This window comes from Odontesthes bonariensis, chromosome 17 (genome assembly GCF_027942865.1).
Source record: "Odontesthes bonariensis isolate fOdoBon6 chromosome 17, fOdoBon6.hap1, whole genome shotgun sequence".
Taxonomy (NCBI): domain Eukaryota; kingdom Metazoa; phylum Chordata; class Actinopteri; order Atheriniformes; family Atherinopsidae; genus Odontesthes; species Odontesthes bonariensis.
The window spans coordinates 25274337-25294275 of NC_134522.1; the positions used below are offsets into that span (position 1 = coordinate 25274337).

Genomic DNA, 19939 nt, shown 5'->3' on the forward strand with positions numbered 1-19939 from the left:
GACCCATAATGGGGCTGCATACATAGGAGTACAGTAGGCGTGAAACAAGCTTACTTTCACATCATCAGAACAGAAATGAAATTTTCTTACCAACATGTTTGCTTGGACATACAGCATTCGTCTCTGCCTAAACATGTCAGCATCATCTTCCAACTTGTCAGTGATAATGTGCCCAAGATATTTTGTACTGGTTGATACACATAGTGATTGCCCTGACAGGTAAAACGTTGGGAAGAGCACTTTATGATCCTCCTTGGCTCTACATATCAATACAACACTCTTTTTTGCATTGTACTGTACATCAAACTCAACCCCATACTCAGAGCACACATTCAGGAGCTGCTGAAACCCAACAGTGCTGGGGGACATAATAGCCAGGTCATCTGCATACATCAAATGGTTTAAAATGGTAGTTCAAGTATTTTTTATTGTTCCAAAACAGAATGGACAGAATTTAGGAACACTTATAACTTAAGCAAAAATGTTAAACCTGAAAATTTTGCTATAAATGTAATCGTTTTTACGTTGCAATTAAAACAATTTGTACAAATCGATTTGAACACCTGTCTCAAAATGTAGTTTTTAATTAGTTTCGACGGTGAGAACTGTCTCCAGAAGATGGCAGTAATGCAACAGGAAGACGTAACAGCTGCCGGCAAATATCAAAGAAGAAGAAAGTAACCCGAAGAAGGAGGACGTCTTAAAGACTAGGATTTAGTTTATTTTTTTATTTAGTGAATTGTTTATTTATTTGTCTATTTATTTTCTTTTCTTTTGTCACTCCTTCGTCGACGCTCCACACCCGCAGTTAAATAATTGTACCGTTGGTGGCGCTAATGCAACATTACGGATGCTAACCGCCAATAAATTACAAGAAGAAGAAGAAGAAGAAGAAGCGGAAGAAGGAGGAAGCAGGAGGTTGTAGGCTAAACGGCAGCTTTAAAGTACGCGAACCAGAACGTGGACACTAATAAACAGTCTTCGCCACAGTATTGTAGTTGCTGACAAGAAAGTCACTTAAACAAAATTAATTCTGGAAGCCACTACAAAAAAGCCAGAGAACACCATGTCAAGAAAGAAAGACATTCCTAAAGGTAAGAAATGAGAAGGACAGCTTAGTCTCCGAGTTTCACTTACCGATAATGGTACATCTCTCTACCTGTTAGCTCCCGCGGTACAGTAGCTATGTTGTCTTTTTTGGAGATCATCCAAGCTACCCAAATTCTATCCCAATATATTTATATTGTGTTGATCATGTACATATATTTGAACTTATAATGTCTCTCAACCTGTCAGGTGACCGTCCGATGCCCAGAATTCGAGAAAACTCGAGACTAATGCGCACACACGTGAGTACGATCCAAACCTTGAACCTCATATTGCAGTAATTTTTAGTGAACAGGTCGCCCTGGATTTGGCTATCCTGTTGGCTAAATGCCAGCACTTTTCTAACACAGTGAGACAATGAGATGCAGTCGCGTCACTTGAACACACCTTGAAGAAGAATAACAATGTGTTTATGGTAAATAATGTGGGACATGTACTGTAAGTCTTTGGGCATGTTCAGGGATGCGACATCAATGTTATCCCTGCAGATAACTGCAGAAATAATCATGATTTTAATCATTGTACTTAATAACTTTTTTATCTGAAGCAGAAGTTACTGACAGGTTGATTTCTTTTTGCTTCGACTAAGTTGTTAAATTAACAATTCAAAATCTGAAGGTACTGAATTAAAGATATCAAGTAGAGACACAAAGGGAGGATTTAGCTGATGGAACTATACATTTATAACTATTTTATTGGCAAAATAAAATTGAACGATGCCTTTTAAGTCACCGATCACTTCTACTTTTAAGGAATCGGTGGTTGATTTTATAAGTGGGCGCAGTTCTGGAGGGTCCTTCATGGAAATGCTGGCACCTGCTCTTTATGGTAAGGCTTTGTTTCGTATTGATTTAAAGTGACGGTGACGTGTTGATTCAACATCTTCTTATTCACTTCCCGCCTCAGAACGGTATGTTGCTCGTTGACAAGTAGTGTCATACATGCTAATTGCACCTCAACCCCCAGCAAGTAAATTAGCGTGCAGTATTATGGTTTATGGTCTTACTGCTCATAAGAAGTCTGGGCGTGTCAGTTTGATGAGGTTCCTGAAGGCCTAAAGCTGTCACCACATGGATTTATTTCACCATCTAATAAAGACGGGGAGGGGAGGACCGAAAGGATGTTTGTTTAGTTAGGCAAACGTGGAAATGGAAACTTATTTTGGCTTATGATACAAGTGCTGTGTTGATGAATCTCAGTTCAGATGGATGAAAGAAATGAAACGGGGACAGAAATGTAACATAACAGGGAGAAGTTTTACATTTCAAAGGAAGAAATGTTCCACAGATCATTACAAGCGGAACAACAGAGATTTTACCTTTCTTTTTTTATTTATTTTGATGCATACTGATATTTCTGGGCCTCCCATACTGTGAATGTCAACCCAGATTACAAGGATAAGCGATCCCCTTTTTTGTGTTTGTCTCCCATATCTTGCAGGTTTAAATTTCCTTGAACCCATTGAGAATGACCTTATATATTCAGACAGTGATGATGACGACAACGATCCTTATCCACAAAATGCTGCTAACAGGCCTTTAGAGCCACATCCACAGATAAAGCAACTCACTGATGAGGTAATGCGCTGGTTTCGCTTGCTTGGAAGTGAAATAAAATACTCTGGAACTGTGACTGACATGGACTGTGTGGAGAATAAGATTAAGAACTTCAGAGACATTCAGTTTGATGTATATTTCTTATCGTGTTTTATTTTTTTATTATTATTTTTTTTTAGGAGGCTGATAAAATTGCTAAAGAATTGATACAAGAGGATGGTCGACGTAAAGAGAAAACTGAGAGGAACAAGCGTAAAAAAATGGTACCGGCATAACTGTTAGAACTGTTATTTTGAATGTTAAGTGTTCTACAGTTACTCACGACATTTCTTTTTCGTTTCGTTTGTTACAGCGTAAAAAAGAAAAGAAACGACTCGAAAAAGAGAATGCAATTAAAGAAAATTTACCTGTAAGTCAAACCGAAATGTTGATTGGACTCTCATGCATGTGTTACAACCTGGGAATAAACTTCTGGGAGAGAGGTCTTTTCTCTTTAAGCCACAATGATTAGTTATGATTTATTTTTTTTCTTCATGTCAGGAGGAGGAGGAGGACGAGGAGGAGGAGCAGCAAGACAAGTTTGACTCAGAAAACCAGGGACAAAGCTTTATAATTGGTAGTAATTCAGAAGGAAAGGAATCTTCTGAATCTGATAAATTGCAAATGGTAACTGATGGAACTGGAAGTGACCAGCATGGGGAAAGGGATAAAGAAGAAGATCTTGTCGAGATGAATAATCATGAGGGCAAGCAGGGAAAGGTTTGTGGAGATTCCAACATCAGTATTACTTTTCTTTCTTTTCAGTGAAAATCAGCAGCCAGGAAATGTTAACCTTCTGTAAAAGAAACGGGAATGCTCTGTCTTTTCCTCCACAGGATTTGGATTTAAATAATTCATGTCCTGCTTCTACTGAATTGATGCCCGAGGAGGTTAGTAACCAGAAGCCTGCAACAGATAGAAAAAAGGACAGAAATGAAGCTGAGGTTCAGCAGCTCGAAGAAGAAAAGCCCAAAGTTGTTGAGAAACCTGAGGTTCAAAAGAAGGAACAGAAAGCCAGCAAAGAGGTGAGAATCCCAGAAAGGTGATGGCTCCTAGAGAGACACATGATGATTACATTTGAAATAATTAGTTTTCAATAACAGTAACGCTAACCTGAAAAGAAGTCCAGGATTTGAATTCTGACTAGATTAGAAACACAAAAACTGTTGTTTTCCCAACACGAGTCATATCGTGGCATTGATCAGCGGTAGTTTGGTGTTTGACAGAACAACATATGTACCGGCATGCCTCTCAGACTAAATAAATACTCATGTTAACAGAAAACAGTGGATGCCACAGCAGAGGAGTTTGCAAAAAGAAGTATAGAGCTTGCCAGTGAGTGACATTTACATTTTAGACCTCCAATGGGATGTTTCCATAAAACAAAACATGGAAAAAGTACTTAAACGGGCCGACTCCTGTTTGTCCTCCAGATGCAGGAAATCGTTTGGCTGCCTCTGGACAGTATGAGATGGCGGTGAGGTGCTTCACTGATGCCATTAAATACAACCCAAAGGAATTTAAGTAAGAACACAGACCCAAATGAGCTTGATCTTGAAGACCCAGCATTGGTTGATGTTGACACACGTTTACTGCCTGTTTCAGGCTATTTGGAAATCGGTCCCTCTGTTACGAAAGGCTGCAGCAGTTTGAAAACGCTCTCAGGGATGCTGATGTCGCACTCTCCATGAAACCTAACTGGATCAAGGGCTTTTTTCGGAAAGGGAAGGCTTTATGTGGGCTCAAGGTAGATCACTTCATTTCTGTTTATACTCTGCGGCTCTCTGGTACTGGTACTTTCAGATATTTTGAATGGTTGTAATGATTTTTTTATTTTTTCATTTCCCTCAGAGGTACTATGAGGCCTCACTGATCTACATAAAGGTGCTGCAGCTGGAAAGTACGAGCGCTGAAGCAGCACAGGAGCTGAAACGAGCGCAAACATTGCACCTCATGGTAAGCAAGAGGCTTATGACCTCATCGTGTGTGTGCATCTATCATATGAGGCTTTTCATTTCTGTCTGTATCCTGTCAGCTTCAGGAGGTTGTCGGTGTCACTTTGATTTCAGGAAATGGGTTTCTCCTGGGCACAGTGTTCGGAGGCCTTGAAAACTCACGCCACATTAGAGGAAGCTGTCGAAGCTCTGTTTGCCATTGATGGCAGCCCACGGCCCGGAGGTAAACGTCACCGAACGTTTCACAGCGATAGAAAGACGACACACGGGTGTCCTGCTATTCGAACAGCTTTACCTTCGGTGCCCTCTTCCTCAGATGCCGGTGCCAGTCAGAACAGAGCCGAGCCGCCAGTGGAGCAGGAAGAGGAAGACGTGGGAGATTGGGTCGTCCGCCAAATGAGCCGTCCTCGAACGCAGCAGGTCGGAGTGTCCAATGCTTTGGGCCCAAACGGATCGAATTCTCAGTCGCCAACCCCTCACTCCAGGAGCCCTGTGAGACCGTAAGGTCACATTTAGTTGAACCCGTTTCAGCAGGATTTTGTTGGAATTTTAAAACGGAAAGTTTTCCAGTCTTAAATGATAGTTTGTTTGCATGACGACAGGCAGTTTGGAGGATTTTGTAGTTACGTGTAGAGTTGTTGATGTAGAAATGAGGCAGTATGAGATTTAGTTTTGTGGTTTGTATTTGTCTTCTGTCTAACTGTATCCAGAGTGTGAGGAAAATCTGAATATATATATATATATATATATATATATAATCTCTATTCTTTTGTTGACAGGGACTTTTTCCCTGTTTGGGTGGGAACGTTGGCTCCTGCTATGACCTATGCCAAACTCCACGAGCTCTGCAGCAGGTGTGGTATCACAATCTGGTCTTCTCTTCAACTGACCCACTTTGTTTCTTTTTGAGTATCTCATTCAGCACTTTGTCTGATAAGGTTGACTGTCGACCTCGGCAGAACCAGCATGATTACACTGTAATAAAGACAAGGAATCTGTGTGCAGCATAACAAGATAAAGCAGCATTGATAAAGTTACAGCTGGATTTGGAGTTCCTGCAATAGTCAAATTAAACTGTCTTCGATTTAAAAATTATTTTTCTTTTCCACCTGTGCCATATTAAATGCATCTTTTTGGGGGGTTTTGTATTAATGTAGCCATTGCATAGTTTTAGGGCTGCAGCTGAAGTTTATTTTCATTATTCACAATTTAAAATTTTTCCTGATTATTTGTCTGTACGGTGTCGGCCAGTAATTGGGAAAAATGTTTGTTTTAAATTTCCACAGCACCGTCTTATTCGAAATAAGAATGTTGAAAAGGCCTAAATACTCAGTTTACTATCAAATGACCAAAAATACCTCAAGAGCTGGAATCTGGGAATATTTTTGAAGTTCCGCTTTAGAAATAAAACTTAAGGGGGATATTTTCTGAGGGAAAAAAAGGACTTTCGTGTGCTTAAGCGCATATATTTGTGTATCTGAAGTCCAAAGGATTTCCCATTTGTCATTGAATGCACCATCAGTGCAGCATTGGTATCAGCCATTACAATAAGAAACATCTCCATATAAGCAACACTTCTTGCTGGTGGCCATTAGAAACTTAAACAGCACAGAGGAGCGGAGCAACTGTGAAGTCCAGAGGTTATGGTGCCGTGATGTGAGATATAAGTTCTCAGTGGTGTTATTAATGGTGCTAGGATCAGTTTGGTGTGAGGTCTGAAGTCTCCGACTATTTCCTGTTTCTTCTCTCATACCGTAATACCGTGCTCCGAGGGTTATGTACTACAGATTTCAAAGGAAGGAGGGTCACTCCACACGCTACAACAATCCGACATTAGAGCTGGCATTACAGGCATTTAATCAGGACCAAAGGGGAAATTGTGCCAGTTTGTGGGAAAAATGGTATAAAGTATGTCTCCTTTAAGGATCTATAGCTGCCAGTTTTCTGTCAGACAACTAATTAAATAATCTATCAATCATAGCAAGTCCGTTTTCATTGGCATTCCTTTGTTGAGCCCATATTGAAAGTAAGCATTAAAAACATGTTGATGGAGGCATCCTTGTTGAGAAATGCTGCAGCCACCGCTTGCTCAGCTCACACACTCACACTGTCAGCATTTCTCTCCCAGAGCCGGGACCGTGTACAGCATCAAGATGCTGCTGGAGCAGCAGTGTGCGTTTGTCAACTACACCCGGAAGGAAGACTGTGACAGAGCCATCCAGTGCATTAATGTATGTACCTGTTTACCTTGCTATTTGCATTTGTCTGGGGCCAACCTAGCAATCCTTCAGTTTTTGGTTCCAAAACAGATTTTTTATCTCTTTTAATTCAGCCTTGGCTGAAGTTTAGTCTCAGACGGCTCTTGTTTAAAGATTAGTCGAGCACAAACGTGTCAGGATCCCACTGGATATTTGGGACATTTTGATTTTGGACCAAATGATAAGTAAATTATTCAAAAAGTAACAGATTAATTGATAATGAAATCAATGGGTTCCTCTTCAGGGAATGGTGGTGGAGGGGGCACCACTGACTGTGCGATATCCATATAAAACCCTCCCTGGACTCAGTGCTGCCACTGACCCCTTCCCACGTCCTGGGTAAGAACAGTCCGCTCTTCCTCCTTGTATTGATAAGAACCCCTTACTTGACTTAACATTTTCTCCTCTTGTTGAAGCATGTACAAGAAGGAGTGTTTTTTCTGGAGGACGACGGGCTGCACGAGGGACGACTGCACTTTCAGACACGTCCCCGAGAATAAAAACATTGACAAAGACAAGTTCACCAGCAGGCTGGGATATGGAGCGCATGCAGGGAGTCATAGTTAAGGGGATACATGACAAGCATGTAGTTTCACCTCTGAGATTTGACTCTGTCACAGTATGAGTCACAGTTTGGATCTTCATTGTGATGGTTTAGCAGTGAAAAAGACTAAGTGTGTTTGAATTTTCCATTTTGTTCAATCTATGGGGGATTTGTGCACCGTGGTTGGCGTCCCTGTTGCATGAACACAGACACATACCCGACTTCTCTACACTACTGTATTATAGTAATAATTCATGTGCCTTTTCAAGTTGCATTTAACATGTGCCTCAAGCTTTGAACGTTCCTCTGTAATATAATTATTAAACTGTTCATTCTTTGTGTTTGATTATTTTAAAATCACGTGGACAGATTTTTCCTGATGATTTTCAGTCACCACTAGGTTGCGGTGTTGTATTCTTCCCTCTGTGGTTAGGGGTGCAGAGCTGCTTTCATTTTTAAAGCTACCATTTATGAGAAGTTCTTCTTTTCAAACTGTTTGCGTTAATCATGTTTCTGGGGCATTAAATAAATTTCATCATATCAATGGATCCCACATGTTCTGACCAATAAAATGTACAATGCCCTGTCTGTTGGAGCATCTCTTTAAGTATAGTATTGTTTAAGCAGAAGCCATTAAAGTGGTGTCACTGTCCCTATGTTCACAGTAGAACATGGAAAACATTGGAATATGGACTTTTTAATGAAAAATATGATCTCATCTTTAATTTGTTGGCAGAAACGCATCTTAAAAAAGCTGGGACAGGGCAATGTTTACCACTGTACCATCCCTTCTGCTAAACGTCTGAGAACTGAGGAGACTAGTTGATGGATCTATTTCCAAAACGGAATTTTGATTAGTGTAAACAGTTCATTTCAAATGAACTTTTTCCCACAAGATGGCAGCATTTCTGGATCGTGTTCACATGCGGCTTCTTGTTTGCATGGTCGGGTTTTAACCTGCATTGTGGATGGAGCAGTGAACTGTTCTCTCATGATTTCTGTTGTGTTGCTGAGCCCATGCAGTGACAACAGAATTGTACCCGTTTTAATGCCAGGCCGCCAGAGGGCCTGAAAATGATGGGAAGCCAATACTGATTTTCATCTGCCTCCCTTTCTAATGGCTCCAGATTCTCTGAATCTTTTGAGGATATTATGCACTGTAGATGATGGAATATTATTCTGAAATTGTTCCACAATTGTAGATGCATTATTTTGCAAATTGCTGAAAGTCTGCCAGTCTTTACTTCTCAGAGGCTCTGCCTCTCTAGGATGCTCTTTCTATGTGCAGTCTTTTTACTGACCTGTTGCCAAATAGCTAATTGGTTACATGTTCCCTCCAACTGTTTTAGTGTTACTACTGTTTGCAAAGTTTTGTTTCCCCCCATTCCAACTTTTTATGTTGGGGATCTAAGGCCAACCCAAGCTATAGACGGCTCGTGAAACACCTGGAAAGCAACTGTTGTCCTTTACATTTAATCTAAAGCAAGATTTTTTGTAAGCCTCACTTTAGTCTCCCAGGCTGTGCAGGAGCCACGCATGTTGGTCAGATTTGTGTAGATCCCTCTTTGCTCAGGCTCTACATGTTTGTCATTTGGCTCAGGCAGTTCACTTTTGTGACTGCTGTTACGCAATGTTTGTGGTGTGAATTACAAAACCATCCCAAAGAGCTGAATAATTACCCAAAAGTGAGGCAGGGAAAGCAAGTGGAGGCGTTTAGCTGTGGAAAGTGCTAAGTCTCGACCTCGCAGGCAGAGCAGCTGTTCTCGCAGGCATTAATTGGCTGATGGTGGCATACCTCACAAAGCCCCTTTGATCTGTGTGAGATATGAGAGCAAGAGGGGTCTGATACTAATAACCTGAACTCTGGTTGAACCCATAAGTAGCACGTTGACATGAGTATGATACATTAACAGCTGGTGAAAGGGTGTATATTTTATCATATTGGTAGGCATAAGAGACCTGTTCAAGTGAAAGACTGATAAGAGGTTAGGGTTCACAAGCCGGCTGGAATCAGCATCACAGTGCTGTAGTTCCGGAATAAGCCCATCCCTCTCTTAACTAAAGCAAACACCGGGAAGATGTTTAAAGACTATTTGGTTTGTAGAGTTTTAGCAGGTTTTTTTCCTCCCTCTTAACATGAGGAAAGGGGAACTCAGCATCAGAACTGAACTAGCAAACATGACAGGTTGCACTCCCACTCTTTTGCTTGTTGATATATGGCTATGCAGCAAAAACCTTCCACACTTCCCCTCAAGAGACGATTTCATTCGCAGTAATTGAATGCATGGGATACATAATCTAATTATTATTCTAATTCTGTGGTCTCTCTGTGCTGGTAAATAAACTATTAATGTGACATGAGGGAGTGGCTGACTCTTGCTGTATATCAACGGTCTGACTTGCTTCTCTGGAAGCCAAAATAAATGCTCCACTGCAGCTTTGCGGCCACCCGGATTACATGCCTTTCTTCGAACTTCATAACCTTCCCAGCAGGCTGCTGCTGTTTGCTTGCCCCCTTTAAAGGAATGATAATACAAACATCAGCATGTGGATTTTGTATTAACACACCAAAGTCAAAATTTCTTTATTTAAAAAAAAAAAAAGTATTGTTTTCAAATGATTCTTTCAGTAAAGTCAGCCAGTTTCTCGCTATGAGGGACGTGCTCCCAGATTAAACTCAAATGACCTCACAGGAGCAGTTTCTCACTTTACTGCTTTGTCTGTGCAGCTTTCACGTGGTTAAACTGGAGCGAGTTGGAAAGTGAATGTAGCAACATTTTAATTAAAATGTGATGACAGCGGTTCCCTCTCGCTATCAGTCAAGTGTGTTCACAGCAACACAGCCAAGAGGAGTATGGGTTGTGCCCATTCAATAGTTCACCGGGTTTACAGGAGGATTAGTTTATTGTAGAGGAAGTCTGCCTGGAGCCCGTATCCATCACCAAAGTCATCTTTTTCTGCCATAAGGTCTTTTCAAAGTGGTACTCAGGCCCTTTCTTTATTACTCACATTGTGAAGTTTGAATTGCAATAAAAAGAATCTTTGAAAAACCCAAAAATGACTTGTTCTTCTGTAAAAGATGTGATACCTGAGATCAACAAGATGTGATGATGGTCTGGCGTCATGAGGAGGCCTCTGGTGCACTGTGGTCTCTCTCCAGCTCCTTGTGGATTCCTTTGTTGCTCTGTGAAACGAATACAGCAACTGTCAAAATGAGAAATTGACCTTCCTTTTAATCTAGACAGAGGCCCCCTTAACAAGCTGAAATAGCACAAACCCAATTAGGGAGCTTGATTGCTTGCTTTCATTTTCCTCATTTGCATCACGGTCATATCGGGGAGATAAATTAGCGTCTCGTCTTTTGTTCAAGCTGTCATTCCTGCTTGTGGAGTATTTATTACTAAGAAATGAGCCGGAGGAAAGTATTTTGTCTTCCCATGACAAACCTTTTGCTGATAATCTGCTGTTAAACAGCTACACAATGAGTGGCCAACAGAACAGGGTCATCTGACACATCATTCAAAGGACAGAGTGAGTATTTGTGCCTGTTTTTAAGCTTATTCACAATCCTTCTGCAGGTATGCTTCACTACATGTTTGAATGTTCAATTCTTTTCTAAGCTTGTCTAGACTCAGAGGATCACTCTTCTTCTTCTTCAAAAACCAACAATGCGCCAGTATATCTCACAACGCTTTCATGCTTTTTTAAAACTGTCTTTGGCACTCAGCCTCCGAGGCTTGTATGAATTATGCAAATCTGTTGAATTATGCTTTAAATTATGCTATCATTTTAAAAAAAGGGGGGGGGGGCTAGAAACTGTAGTTTTTGGCAGCAAAGAACTGTGTTTACAGCAGCAGAAGGACGGCGCAGCCCCCCCCTTTGTTTTGCCTATTGTGTGGCATCACAGCCTGTAATTCAAATGGATCTGTTTTGGAGCCGGTGTAACGGACCTATACAAAGTAGTCCAAAGTCATGAAATGGAAATGAAATAAAGAAAGTTTTAAAGACAATAAACAACAACAAAATCAAGGTTGTTGTGCAACAATATGGGAAAAACCCCAGAGGGGTGAATAGTTTCAGGCACTGTGTACGGGACCAGGTCAAAGTAACTCCTCATGTTAATGTAGGACAGGAGAACATTGTTGATTTCACACATCAAAAAAAATATAGTTGTAAGAGTGAAGATGACAGCTTAACATGCCCTGTAGCCTTCTAACATACTTGCACAACACAACGACATCATGGCACAGAGAGTCAAAGGTGGCATGAAGTCTTGAGTCTTATGAGCGCTGTGCTACTCTTTGAATAAAGCAGGCTGTCTCATCTGTTCTTGGACAATAATGGAGCTCTGCGGTATAAAACCAGTGCTTGTAAACATGACTGAAAGTTGGTTTGGTCTCTTAATATGGAATATTTATTTCAAAAGAGAAGAAATCACCAGAAGTGAGTGACTTAGCAAAATGCCTTTGTCAGCAGCAATGCACAGCTTTTAGCACCACCAGTTAATGGGTTAACGGAAAAAGGAAGCTGATATGGTTTTAATAACGCTCATGTTTTTATACTTCATCACACACAGTTGATTCAATAACACTGCATCCATAATGCTCTTTCCCGTTTCATACCCCTGAATAAATCACTGAAGTGCACGGGCTCTGTGCACGTTTATGTGCACACAGAGACTATAGAGTGACAGGGAGCACTCTCTTTGTTGTCCCTGCTGATAAATGGTGTTTTAAAGGTTGAACCTCACATCTCTTTCATCTCCCTCAGACGTGCACAGGCACAAATTCAGAGTGCTGTCGCTTTATTTTGGCCTTAGTCAATGTGATCGATTGAGAAATGGCCTGTATGTGAGCAAAGCTTCATTTACATGATTGTAGGCTTGTAAAGAAAGCAGGCCGCTGGGGTTTTTTTTGTGTTTTTTTTTCGAGGCACCGCTGCTGAGTGGGATACAAAGCTGAGCATGCCTCAACTTGCGTTTCCTTCGAGTATTTACGTGACTTAATGTGGGGGAGAAATATGTGGCCTGTGTGTAATCATTTAAAGCTCTGGTCAGGTTGTATTTCATCTTGCTATCGACCCATGTATCTGGAGGTAATATGTTCAAGGGCATGAAAAATGTCACAGCCTGTAAATTCTCTCATTGTTGCCTCAAGGAGTTTGACTTCCAATAATTGATGCCCGCTTTCATTCATCACCAGTTCTCGCTCCTGTGCCGTTTCCCACGCCAACCTCTTTCACACACCGTCCAGTGGGTGCCGTATTGTGTCATTCATTTCACAAAAGTCATAGATTAACCGCTTAACGCCGAACAAAATAATGTCAGGATTAATTTGCTGGTTACACTTTGGACAGTGATTTATAACAGGAGACACTTGTAATAAAACTCTAGCCTGCAGGCTTTACCTAACTGGGTGCATCCTGTACAAATGAAACCTGCTTCCTTTAAAACAGATAATGCTGAGTGGCCTGTCAGGTTAGTTAAAGCGTTTGATTGAAAGGAAGAAAAAGGAACAATAGCTCTGCTGGTTTTTGTTACTGACAAGTTAAAGGCATCTATCTCGTCAAATTTATCCTCACTACTTATTCAGCTCACACCATGCCCCGCTTTACTGTTTAAACACCCTTTTATGAATGAGACAAGGCAAACAAGATGGTTTGATGTGTGATGTTTACCGCCCATCTAAGAAGCACTGAGGAGGCTGTTTACCTCTCCTCTGGTTATGGGAGCCTGTGTAGTAACCAGGATGTCTGGGACGATTTAAGACTTCCTTCTACACGCCTGCTTGCTCCGCCTGTTTGAAAATGCTGCAGAGGATCCATCTATTCCTCCTGTTGTAATGAACCTCCCTGGGGGCCCTAGGTGCACCATGTGAAGACGCCTTAGTACCAGAGCGATTCATTACCTCGGAAATGTGAGCTTTTGTTCCGTTTTCAGCAGAGCCCCATTAATCTTGGGCTGCCTTCTGGCATGCGGACCAGGTACTGCTTAGGTAATTACAGTTAATCATCATTCAGACGTGTACATGGACTGCTGGCTCCTCAGTGGCTTTAAAGCAGGGGCAGCTCGAGCCTCATACAGTTTTGTTTATCCACTTCTTGTTGAAATTCTGCCTTCCAGGTACACTGTTAAGCTCCTTACTTCGGTCTTGATAACCAAACGCAGAAGGTTTTTGAATTATGTCTGCTAAGATTTTTGGCTCTCCTGCACAAATAAGTAAACAACCCAGCCCCCTCCAAGCATTTCCACCACCCAGCTGTCACTGTTGCACAGTTCCTGGAGCCTACCGTTCACCTGCCATTTGTGAATGTGATTAATGAACAGATTATAAGAGGGATGTTTTTCGAGGGCAACAAGCAGAAAGAGGCCATCTGTATTATGGCTGAGGGCCATGCAGACACAGATAACTTCATCACCCAATGTCACCATTGTCTCTGAAAACCTGGAGAGGTGATGGGCAAATAATTCATTAGCACTGATCAGTTTTATTATTTGATGAGGTCATTTTTAGCCACTGGAATCATGGTTCACCAGATTGCCCACTTCTTTGGTTCAGCCTGAAATATCCAGACAAATGCTGTGTAAAACATCCATGTCATGTTTAAGTTTCTTCTGGTAACACTTTGATGGTTAATGAGGTTAATATCAATGCTTTTGAGACAAACGTCTAAAGAACTATTTGATGAAACACCTGGCGGTTTGGTCAGTGGGACAACAGAACTGTGAAAAGCCAAGCTGCCCCTCATTTCTTTATATTTTGCTACCAAGGAGCCAGCCTTTATTGGGATCTTAAAATTGATCTTGAGCAAGTTCTCCAGGCTTTCTGTTTTTCAAAGTCTTTTTCACTCATTTTCAGTCCAGTCCTTATACCTGACCATTTTCAGAAGAATGTTTTTGTTTGTTAAGCCACTAAACACTGACCTATAAATCATTCAAGCACAACAAGGCACCTAACTCAAGGGATGAATCAGTGTTCATGACACACAATTGTAAAACGTATCTCTAGACACTTTGTTTCTGGCGGACTACTGCGAAGACACATTGTTTGTTCCCGTTTCCTTAGTTGTATCAACAAAGATGCCAAAGATAACCCGGTTTGACAGATATAAATATTTTGCACCCACAAGGTGATTCCTAAAGAGATAATGGCTGACAACTCGGCATATGTCAACATTGTGTGCAGTCTATCCTTGAAATCTGAGGAATCCGGTCAAGTGCAGAACAAGAGAAGAAGTGGCAGGCCTGAAAAACTATCTACAGCAGATGTGCAGTATCTGAAAGAGACGCTCTTAAGAAACAGAGGGAAAAAAAATCCCCTGACACAGGACCTGAGAGATGCATCTGACCCTTCAGTTGCAAATGTAACCGCTGTACAAGTGTGCTAACATACTGTACAGAAGTTGTGAACATGTTAAACGTTAAACCTAACAGTGTCACTACGACCCTGCTAATGTGCTGATTTTTGCATTAAACTGTGACAGAGTGCAGCCTCTCAGAGTCGCCAGCCTCCGAAACGTCTGCTGATTCCTGCTCCTCAGACCTGAATCATTTGCTCACCTTCATTTTCTGTGATTAAAACATCTGCATGTGTGGGTTAAGGGCTGTTGGTTGGGTAAAAAAAAGTGCTGTTTAGATGTGTGCGCTTCCCTTTGGGATATCGTCGTGGACATATTAGTCATAGCTCCGTTTGCATTTGGTAAACAAACAAAAATCTACCTGCATCGTTATGGAATTATAAAGAAAAGTCGTGTGTGATCGGGTTTGATACTGTACATGACCCTCAGTGCTTCTTCTGTGGTGGATTGAAACAAAATCTGCTTTATCCTGACTAACGGTGTATTTTTCCTTTTGAAGGAAACATGAACATCCGATTGCAACCTTACAACCTAACATCTTCCTTCTTTTTAAGTGTCATATTTCACAAAAGTGTTTTTTTAACCCTTTTTTCCAATAAAACCCACTCAACTGTGCACTCTCCCAAAAGAACATCCAGTCAGTCATCCTATCAAAAAAAATTAGGAAACTGTGAGGATTCCCCATCAGCTCACTGTTGCGTGTTCCTCTGCAGACGGGCCGCAGGCTCTCTGAGTATTGATTAACATTTTAGTTTTCAAGCAATGGGGAGAATCAGTTTTTGCTGTTCCATTAGGAAAACATACCCCAAGTGGTTTGTTGTTTGAAATTCAAATGAAGATAAATGCGCTGCCTAAAGGGTACAGCAGCACAGAGTTTCAGTCAGACTTCATTCAAGCAGAACAAAAAAAGAGCTTTGACTAAATCAAGCAAGGTCATGCTGTGACTTACTTTGTTTGATCCGGAAACAAACAAACAAAAACCCCTGAGCTTGCAATGCTGGCAAAGTACGCTGAAAACTGTCAGAGACTGGAAATGCGTGAGGGCAGCAGCCTATTATCTGATGTCAGAGCAGGAAAGCTTTTCTCAGGTTCGTTTCACATCTGTTGCTTTGTAGAACGTAAAGGAGGAAAAAACTCAAAGATGATCTGACACTGTTGTCCTGAAGTGTCGCACACAGGAAACAACAAAGATTTACAGATTTGTCTGTTCCGTTGTCGCTTGGAATGATATTCCCGAAGGCCATAAACTTCGTCCGACTCGGATCAAACAGCAGTACACACGATGATTTGTATCTGTGCCATTCCCTGTAAAATATTCATTTGATCATTACTTTAAAAAAAATAAAATAAAAAATCTTTTTGACCTCAAAATGGCTCTTTTTCCCCATGCACAGAAGTGTCAGTAACTGACAAAAGAGAAGGAAAAAAAAACACACTGAAGCTGAAATTTTGGAAGTTTTTAATCATTTTTATAAATCTTATTTTATGCAGAGCTTTCAAGGGTGTTGTAAGTCCTTTCCAGGTAGACATTACTGTCAGAAATCCCATAAAAACAAAACAAGACCAACCATGAACTGGTCTTCCAAATGTGTGCTGCCTGTGAAGCCGAGGCCTGACATATATGCTATTCCTCTGTGCCCTGGAGCTGCTTTGTTGTCCAGAACCTGTCAGAAGCACATGAATGTTCCACAGCATTGCACTCAGTATCACACACTCACTCAACAAGTGCACCAAGCGTGTAAAAATCCACAGCTAAAAAGTCTCATTTAAATTTGAGCACAACAGCACACAGTCGCTTTAGGAATTCATTTTACCGCCTTTTAAATATGACACCATATTCAGGAGCCATTCCTAAAGATTTATGTGTTCAGAGGTAACATATGGCCATGAGGCTCAGAGCAACAGAAGGGAAGGGGAAGTCAGATAGTATTAGACTAACAGCTTCTTGTTTTAGGGCTTTTTTTTAAGGAGAGGATTATGCAATAATATATAATTTACAGAATAATCTATTCTTCAGGTATAAAGCTAGTTTTGTAGATGTCTATGTAATGTATCCCCTGACTCTTCTTATGATTTCATAATTGAACATCAACAACACCATTCTTTTTATTTTTTTTTTATCGAATCCTCACAGACTGTTTTCCTTGTACCTTTGTGTCCGTATCACAGCGGCCACCTTAAACCACAGGACACCTGTCCCTTTGTGTAACACAAACACACACACACACACACACACACACACACACACACACACACACACACACACACTAAAAACCTCAGGGGGTTTCTGCCCAGTCATTTGGCACATTTTTGATGTTGAATCAAAAAAGACCAAATGAGAGAATGTGGAGAGAGCTGGGAGCAAGAGGGTGCAATAAAGGCACTCTTTGTTGAGCACTCCTCTTTAAACCCCCCCTCACCCACACCCATCCCTCCATATCCACCCACCAACCCCTCCTCTCCCTCCCCCTTCGAAGCCTGGTGGATTTTTCATTAAATGCTATCAGAAATGTGACTGGTCCTATTCATGGGCAGATGGAGGGGCTGGCTGTGCGGCTGGAGACCAATACCTTCAGTGGAGAATGACTGGAATCTGAGTTGGCGGTGAAGGCAGACTCGAAAGGACCTGATTGAGGAAGAATAAACAAGAAACAAGAGAAAGTGTCATCATCTTTTTCTTCCTCATATTGCTATTTCCAAAGGTTTTCTTTGTGTGTTAGAATTCCACTTCTGTATCATAAGTGTGTTTGATTAATGAGTTCCAGCTCATATTTTCCCTTGGTCAGACCTCTTTTGTTTGCAGAGAATAGAAAAACACCCTCACGTTAGTTACTTTCAAAAGTAGCTCAGTGTTTTTTGGTTCTAAGGCTCCTCCTCCTCCTTATCCCCCCCCCTAAAAAGCTACTTGATGAGTAAGGAGCACTCTGCCTAAACTAACTAAACTCACTGTTTCCTCAGACAAACAAGGTGAGCACACCCATCTGCTGCTAATTTCTCTCTAAAGGAAAGAGATGAACCTCTCATATTGTTAAAGAGTGGTCGATTATGTCAGGACACAATAGGAAGGCAGTGGGTTGGAGGAAAACACAAACAATGATTTCCGCAACAGCAATTTAATCCTCGGGCGTTAAAACCTGACACAAAGTGGACAAAAGAGAGGAGGCTGGCACGAATAAACCCAGAATCTGAAGATTAAGCAAAAAAAAAAAAAGGAGGGGGAAATCTTTTGTGTAAAAAGGTCCTTTATCTGCTTTTGAAGTCGGTGAGACCTGCCAGCCGTCCTCAGTCTCTCTTTGTAACTGGCCCCCATGTCCCACAGCAAACCACCACCTCACTTTCATCTGCCCGTCATCTTAGGGGGCAATTAATGCCATTCAGGTCTATCCATTCCACACAGAGGGTGAGGGAGAGAGATGGTGGGAACACTCATCTACTTGTCGAAGCCAGAGCTCGACAGCAGTTTAGTGCACCCTAATTTGGGGCATACAGGCAAGTGACATTTCTAGATCTGATAAAACCAACAACCGGCCTCGTCTCCTGTTATTATTTATAGCTGATTGGGCTTCTGTTTACATGCAGACAGTGTGGAAACCAACCAGACTGTTGCTTTATGAATATTTTACTGCCTCCAAACAATAAGCCTCCCATGATAGCCCTGTGAATAAGGTCCCGCTCTGCGATTCTGCCCTGCAATGAGCAATAACTCCAACTCACAATCGACAAAGCTGTGTGTGAGGAGCAGCCTCGGGTTTTATCTGTGACCTTTCCGCTCTTGGCTGTAGTTCCTTTACTCTGGGGACTCCCACTGTTTCTCCTTTGCTGCTCGAATACAGTGGCTCAGGCCTCGGCGTCTGCAAGAGGCAGGGGAAATAAAGCCTCCATTTGCATTACGTAATTTCATGCATTATTCAGAGCTTCAGAAAATCATTTCACCTAGACAACTCCTCAGAGGGCAGTGGGGAGATAACTGTTAGTGACAGGACTGGCTCATGAAATGCAGAGTGACTTAACCACACAATCTGCAGACATTACCCCAGCCTGAATTGGAAATAGACACCGGCACACTCACACAGACGTGCTTTAACAAAAGAACACACTCAGTGTTATTTTCACTTTTTCTTTTCTGTCAAGCAAGTGATATTTTATTCACAGTTTTATGGTATTTGTATTTTATGATTCTGTTGATATTCCAAAGGATTTCAAAGACTATGGAGAATCACAGCAGAGATAAGCAGTGATGTCTGGGCAAGACCTCAAAAGAGGCAAAGATGTTGGATTCAGATACTGTTAGATAATGCTGTTCTATTTCTGCCCGGTGTGGTTCTTTATGCTCCAGCCTCATCAAAGCAGGGAGCCTGGAAACATTTTATGCCATAATCCGTCTCTTTTAATAAGCCACATTAGTGTGAAAGCAAAAATCACAGAAGCAGTGAGTCCATCATGAGGCAAAGAGAGTGCTGACAGCCCAATTAGTGCAATCAAACAGCCATTGCAGCGCATACAGTGAGCTGATAGCTGGGCTTCTCACTACAACTGGACATTGTCCATGTGCTGTTCCGGTCTCACAACAGAAAAGAGACTAAAAAGAACCCGCAGCTCCAATAGTTGTGCAGTTGTGAGCGCAGCCAGGGAACACTGCAGCAAAAGAGTGCTGTGAAATAAAGCCCTCTTCTTCTACTCATAGACAATAGAGTGTGTTTCATTAAGCCAGATAATGGTGTGTGCATTTCATTACCATAGATAACTAGAAATATTTAGATGAGCGATGAGGTGCTCATAAAGCGCCAGTTGGTAGCCATGGTAACCAGGATCTTGGCAAACAAAAGAGTCAGGGAGAAGTGTTTGCTAGGGGATTGCAAGAAAAAGGGAAACTGAGAAAAGAGGGAAGGAGGCAGGCTGAGAGGAACTGCAGAGCTAAACAAAGTCCCAGGCCAGAGCAGCCAGGCTGAACGCTCCCGCCTTGTTTTTCTTCCAGCATTCCCCAAAAAAGAGACTCAGGTGACCACTGCGATCCTCCTTTGTTCTCAAAGCTTAAATATTCTACTCTCTGTTGGATACAACCGGATAATCACATGCTAATGTAGCCGACGGGCAAATAATAAACTTAATCACCCAAATGTGGAA

At 41.6% G+C, this 19939-nt stretch overlaps 1 protein-coding gene across 1 annotated transcript; it reads left to right on the plus strand.

Annotated features, from left to right (window-relative positions):
* Positions 1-676: 676 nt before the first annotated feature.
* LOC142366175 (uncharacterized) lies at positions 677-8047 on the plus strand. Its single transcript, XM_075447991.1, has 18 exons — positions 677-1094; positions 1297-1349; positions 1860-1935; positions 2548-2684; positions 2843-2926; positions 3016-3072; positions 3204-3422; positions 3539-3727; positions 3983-4037; positions 4136-4226; positions 4308-4449; positions 4554-4658; positions 4772-4880; positions 4974-5157; positions 5437-5511; positions 6786-6888; positions 7160-7254; positions 7332-8047. Exons 1-18 carry the CDS (start codon positions 1067-1069, stop codon positions 7480-7482), a joined length of 1953 nt encoding a protein of 650 aa, XP_075304106.1. The 5' UTR covers positions 677-1066; the 3' UTR covers positions 7483-8047.
* The last annotated feature ends 11892 nt before the right edge of the window (positions 8048-19939 follow it).